Source organism: Hyaena hyaena, unplaced genomic scaffold (genome assembly GCF_003009895.1).
Source record: "Hyaena hyaena isolate Hyena2069 unplaced genomic scaffold, ASM300989v1 scaffold_69, whole genome shotgun sequence".
Classification (NCBI taxonomy): domain Eukaryota; kingdom Metazoa; phylum Chordata; class Mammalia; order Carnivora; family Hyaenidae; genus Hyaena; species Hyaena hyaena.
Genome location: NW_024080702.1, coordinates 1060569 through 1066308, shown reverse-complemented (window position 1 = coordinate 1066308; position 5740 = coordinate 1060569). Strand labels below are relative to the sequence as shown.

General features: G+C 66.8%; 1 protein-coding gene across 1 annotated transcript; it reads right to left on the bottom strand.

Annotated features, from left to right (window-relative positions):
- Positions 1-3775: 3775 nt before the first annotated feature.
- Positions 3776-4819, bottom strand: GPR20 (G protein-coupled receptor 20). Its single transcript, XM_039232989.1, has one exon. The coding sequence runs from the start codon at positions 4817-4819 to the stop codon at positions 3776-3778; it is 1044 nt and encodes a 347-aa protein (XP_039088920.1).
- Between the last annotated feature and the right edge of the window lie 921 nt (positions 4820-5740).

Here is a 5740-nt window from a genome sequence, read left to right as displayed (position 1 = left end):
CTCGGCCCTGGGACCAGGCAGGACTGGGTGGAGAATGCTAGCTCCATCATAGCTCCAAGCCTCAGTTTTCTCCTCTGTGAATTGGGAGCACAGACCCTGTGTGGGGGTGTGGGGGTGCTGCCTCCAGAGGGAGGGAGGCGGTGTGAGAAGGCAGGGGCCCGGGAGTGCAGGGTCTGATCCAGGGCGTGGGGGGGGGGGTCATCCATCACCCTCAGAGCCCTCCACGCCTGCGCCAGGCACCAGAGGCCCCCAGGAAGCTGGGGCAGGAGCCGCAGCGACATTTTCTGCTATTAATGGACTTTAATCTAAACAGGCCCTAATATTTACCTCCAGCCGCCTCCGGCCCCAGAGGGTGCCAGACGGCAGAGTGATGAGCCCATCCAGCCACGCTTCTTCCCATCCAGTGCTCCCCCGGGCGGGGGACAGAGACGGGGGATAGAGACGAGGCGGTGCGAGGCGGGAACTGGATGTCCAGAGCCTCCGTTTCCCCATCTGTACACTGGGGGTGACAGTCGCCACGCCCAGGCCTCTGGGCAGGTTCAGAGAACAGGATAAGACGGTGGCACTCTGCAAGCCCTCAGGCAGGGCTGTGGTCCCCCCACCCTCAGCTGTCTGCCAAGCGCCCCATGTTCCCCCCACCCCCCTAGAAGGCACCTGGGTGGTACGATGGCATGCTGTCGGGCGTGCTGGCTGCCCTGTCCACATCCTCCGCCCCCCTGGGTAGGCAGCTTTGGCACCAGGAAGGGCCGAGGACCCCATGCTGGTCTGCACCCCGCCCCAGCTACTGTGCTCACCCCCAGCCACAGCTGTGCCACCTGCACTCCTGGGTCCCCTCCCTTCACAGGGCTCGAGGCCCCCAAACCTGCCCGCAGGACGGAGGGCTCCCCGCACTCACCACCACGGCCAGCCTGTCCACGGGAGCGTGAGTGGGGCGGGGGCGCAGGCGGGCCCCGCTCAGAGCCCACGGCAGCCGCTGCCCGCCCCCTGCTCGCTGAGCCGAGGGCATGAGGGGAATAAACAGGTTTAATTCAGGAGACGAGGACTTCTCGCCGAGGAGATTGTTTACATCAGATATAAATACACACGCTGTCTCATGTCACTCGGGCTTCTTGAAAATCTGGGAAGGCAGGCCACGGGGAGGGGGTGCAGAGACCTCACACCCCGGTCCCTGTGGGAACAAGGACAGGCGGGGTCTGCCTCCAGAGACCCCTGCGCCTCGCTCCTGACAAGGAGGCCAGAGTGGGAGGGAGCCAGACGTCAGGAGGGGGAGTCGAGGCTCTGAGAGAGCTGTGGCAGCCCAGACAAGGTCCCGTCTCCCCAGCCCCCTGTCCTCCAGCTGCCGTGGAGACTGGGGGAAACTGAGGCCCATCTAGAGAGAGTTCTGCATGGGGGGGCCAGCAGACTGGGCTCTCAGAGGTGCGAGGTCAGCTCCCCATTCCTGCCCCGGCTGCGGAAGACAGGTGGTCCCCATCTCAAGTTTGAGTGGTGGAGGGCTGCCCCTGCGCCCTGGGTGTCCCTGAGAACCCAGGGTGGAGGCTGGGATTCCAGGCACGGGGACAAGGGGTGGGGGCTTGGGCACCTTCCTGGGGTTGGATCCCGGCGCTGCCCGTGGGCACTTCCATCCATAAATGGCGGCGAATAATGGGACAATGGCTGTGAGGCAGGGTTTTCCCAGATTCAGCCTGGGTCACCTACCTTAAGAGACCCCTCCTCCTAGAGGAAGGGCTTGTTCCAGAAAAATTGCAACTCCTCCACCCCCAAGCACAGCAGTCAGTTAGTGTCAGCCAGTCACTCTTTAGTATGAATTAGAATGGGACCCAGGGGCTGCTGACCCTGCAGGAAGGATGCCCACAGGTGGTGCTGCACTGGGGCAAACACTGATCCTCCCTCCGCCACCGTGTGCCTGCCCAGGCACCAGATGTGGGGCGGGGGAGGGGCAGAGCCCTGTTGGAGCTTCTCTGAACACCCACCCTCCGGTCAGCATGGCTCTTCATGTGCTTCTTGGCAGACAGCCGGCTCCCAGGTCCCTCTGTACCTGCAGCTCTGGGTCCCTAATGAGCCACAGCCCAGCTCCCTGCTCTGAGCCAAGTAGGGGAGAGGTCCCTGGACTGTGCCTGGCGCCCAGGCAGAGCCAGGGATGGCGCTGGTTAGGATGCTGACCACCACGCCCACTGCTGCTCAAACCTCCGGCCCAGGAAGCAGCCCTGTGGGGGGAGGGGGCGGCCCCACCACCTGCTGAGTGAGCCTGGGACTCCCTGGGCCTCCGGCAGGGAGGCAGGGGGCTGACCTGTCCTGGGGTCAGAGGGGTCGTTCACACCGGGCTGCACTAAGGGTGGACCTTGTCCATAGTGCTGGCCTTGCAGTGCCTGGAACTCACTCTGTGACCCTGGCCAGGCCTTCTCTCTTTGAGCCTCAGTTTCCTCATCTGTAACACGGAGACATACATGGCCTTCCTGCTTCCCGTGCAGGCCTCTCTCCAGGGCCCTGAACTTGGGGGATCAGGGCCGGAGGCCCCTGAGTATGTAGGACTTTTCTCTGTAAAGAAGTGCAGTTCTGCGGCCCAGGTTGCATCTCACCCTGCATCAGTGGCTGTGGCCAGGGTCCAGGGGGGGCCTGATGCCTGGAGGGGCTTAGGATGCCTAGGGCTCCTTCCCCCAACAGGCCCCGGCCCCTGCAGCAGTCGATAAAGGGCCCAGGGAGCTTGGCGGCTCAACAGGAACCATGTGGAGGCAATTCCAGAGTCCAGCTCAGAGGAGGCCATCAGAGGCCCAAGCCGGAGAAATGCCCCCTCCTCAGGAAAGGTGGGGGAGAAATGATTAGCCAGGGAAGAGCTGCTGATCAGAGCTCTCTGCCCCCAGAGGGCCCCCCGAGAACACAGGGCTGTGTAAGTGGGGAGATGGGAGCCTCGCCGGCAGGACCGGCTTCAGGTGCTGTGTGTCTGTGCTCTTGTTCTTCTCACCCATAGGATGGGGCCGTGGGCCCTGCTGTCCTCCTGGGGCAGCAGGCGAAGGCTTCTGCGGTCATTCCCGGTCATTCCCGGGGTGGGGGCTTTAGGAAGACGTGCGCTCTCTCCAGGGGGCGGGCGCAGGGGCGCTGCAGGGGTGGCGCCGGGTTTCAGGCCCAGCCCTGCCACTGCCCCACCGTGGCCCCTGGGCCTGCTGCCTGACCCCTCCCCGACTGTGGACGGCCGGAAGTAGCCTCTCCTCTGCGGGGGAGGGGTGTGGGGTGTGGGGGCACCAGCCCAGATGTCACAGCACTTGGGTCATTCATGGGTATGGCAGGCAGGGGCCATCCAGAGACACGGACCTCTCCTGTCTGCTCGTGCGACCTCTGCGTCCCCCGACTTTTCCTTTCTGTCCTGTTCTTTTCCCTGGGGGGGCGGGGGCAGCATGGGGGTGGGGGGAAGAGAGGGAGCGGGGCCTCTCTGCAATTCCTAGAACCGACAAAGATCTTGGTCCCTGTTGTGAGGAATCCCCTACGGGGTGAGCGTGGACCCGGAGAGCAGCAGCCTACGGGCACCGGACACGGCCGACGCCCCAGGGAGGGCAGGCAGCCAGCGCTGGGTCCACCGCGGCCCGTACGGAGGTGAGGCAGACATCGCCGATCGACCCCAGCACCGCGCGGGGCGCCGGGCAGCCATCAGCAATCGATCCGGGCGACGTCGATGCGCACCCCTGCGCCCCTCCCCCCGGCGGAGCGGACGGACGTCTCCGCCGGCCTCGCCCGGCCTGCCCGGTCCGGTCCTGACCTTCGGTCGCCCGCAGGGCCCTGCCGTCTACGCCTCCGGCCCGCTGGGCAGGGCCTGGGGGAAGGCGCCGGAGCCCCGGGAGCTCCTGCGCATGCTCACCGCGTCGCTGCCCCGCGGCGGGCGCTCGGCCCCGCGCCGGCCCAGGAGGCCGCGGACGGCGGCCCGGAAGCCGCTGGTGACAAAGCAGTAGACGATGGGGTCCATGCAGCTGTTGAGGCTGCTGAGGGTCACGGCCACGTGGTAGGCCACGAGGCTGGCGTGGCTCGGCGCGTCGGGCCACAGCGCCACGGCCACCTGGCGGGCGTGGAAGGGCGTGAAGCAGACGAGGAAGATGACGAGCACGGTGAGCAGCAGCTGCACGGCGCGCACGCGGCGCCGGCGGCCCTGGCGCAGCAGCCCGGGCCGCGACAGCGCGCACACCACGCGGCCGGTGCACGCGCTGAGCACGCCCAGCGGCAGCAGGAAGGCCAGCACCGTGAGCGCGAGGCCGCGGCGGCGGCGCGCGCCGCCCGCCGCCACGCCCAGCACGGCCAGCGTCACGGCGCCCGCCGCCGCCCACACGAGCGCGCACACGGCGCGGGCGCACGCGGGCCGGCGGCAGCGGCGCGCGCCCTCGGGCCGCACGATGGCCAGGTAGCGGTCCACGCAGATGCAGGTGAGGAAGAGGATGGAGCAGTGCATGTTGAGGAAGTAGCCGAAGACGTGCGGGAAGGCGCACCGCAGGCAGCCGCGCGCGCCGTAGAAGACGGCGAAGCGCGCGGGCAGGGACAGCCCCACCAGCAGGTCGGTCACCGCCAGGTTGACGGTGTAGATGACCGACGGCGTCTTGGCCGGGGTGCGGCAGCAGAAGACGTAGAGCGCCAGGCCGTTGAGCGCCAGCCCCGCCAGGAAGATGACGCCGTGCACGGCCATCAGCGCCAGCCACAGGCGCGGGAAGGCGGCGTGCAGCTCCTCGTCCAGCTGCGCGAACAGGTGGAACAGGGGCCTCTCCGGCGCGCTGACGTTGGCCGCCGCCGCCGTGGCGTTGGGGGCCGCCGGGGCCCAGGACCCCGTGGGGGACGCGGAGGGCATGGCGGCCGCCAGCGCGCGCCCTGGGCCTGGAAGGAAGCGGGTGGGTGGGTGACCTTGGGGCAGTGGGGGCCCCGCCTGGAGGCCGGCCCCGCTTGGCTCACCCACCCACCGGCGTCCTCGGTGCACCTCTCTCTGTGCCCTTTCCTGGCCTGTGTCCTCCACCCCGTGTGGCCCGGGCACCTGCCAGGGTGGGGGCTTTGGCAGAGTCTTAATGTTCTGAGCCTCCTTCTCCATGCAGCCGGAGGTAAAAGCCCCTGCGGTGCAGCCTCAGGAAAGTCACTTAGCCTCTCGGTGCTTCACATGCTAACCTGTCCGGCTGGGGCTGTGGAGCTGCCAGGAGGATTACCTGAGCACAGCAGTGCCCAGCGCGTCGTTTGTGCTAGAAAATCGACAGTGTTTGCTGCCGCCTGATAAGGCACAGGTCTGCCCAACAGGGTCCGCACCACCCGCACAGACCCGGTCCTCAGCCGCCCATCTGGTCTCACCTCTTCCAAGGCTAGTAGCGGGGTCACCGCCCAGGGCTGGGGTCCTCATATGGAACCTCGCCAGGGGCCTGCCCCCCGGACTCCCCAGTTCCCTCCCAGCCCTGAGAGGGGAGCACCCTTTTCGTCCCAGAGGCTGGGAGGCTGGCGCAGGGCGACTCGCTGGGGCCTGAGCCTGGAGCTGGGTCTCCCCAGCCATCCAGCGGGTGTGAGTAAAATAAACTCCGGGCTCCCTGCGGCTGTGAGGGGCCGCCCACTCTGTTTATGTTCCTGTGGGGCCGTGTTTAACTTGTTGAGATTTATCTCTATTTATACACGAAGGGTTAACGGCCCCCCACCCCCATCCCAGGCTGGGCTGATGCTCCAAATAAGGACATTTCTGGCTTTTTCAGGAGAAAGGAGAGGGCTTTGGGGAGAAGCGGAGAGGAAGGGGGGGACG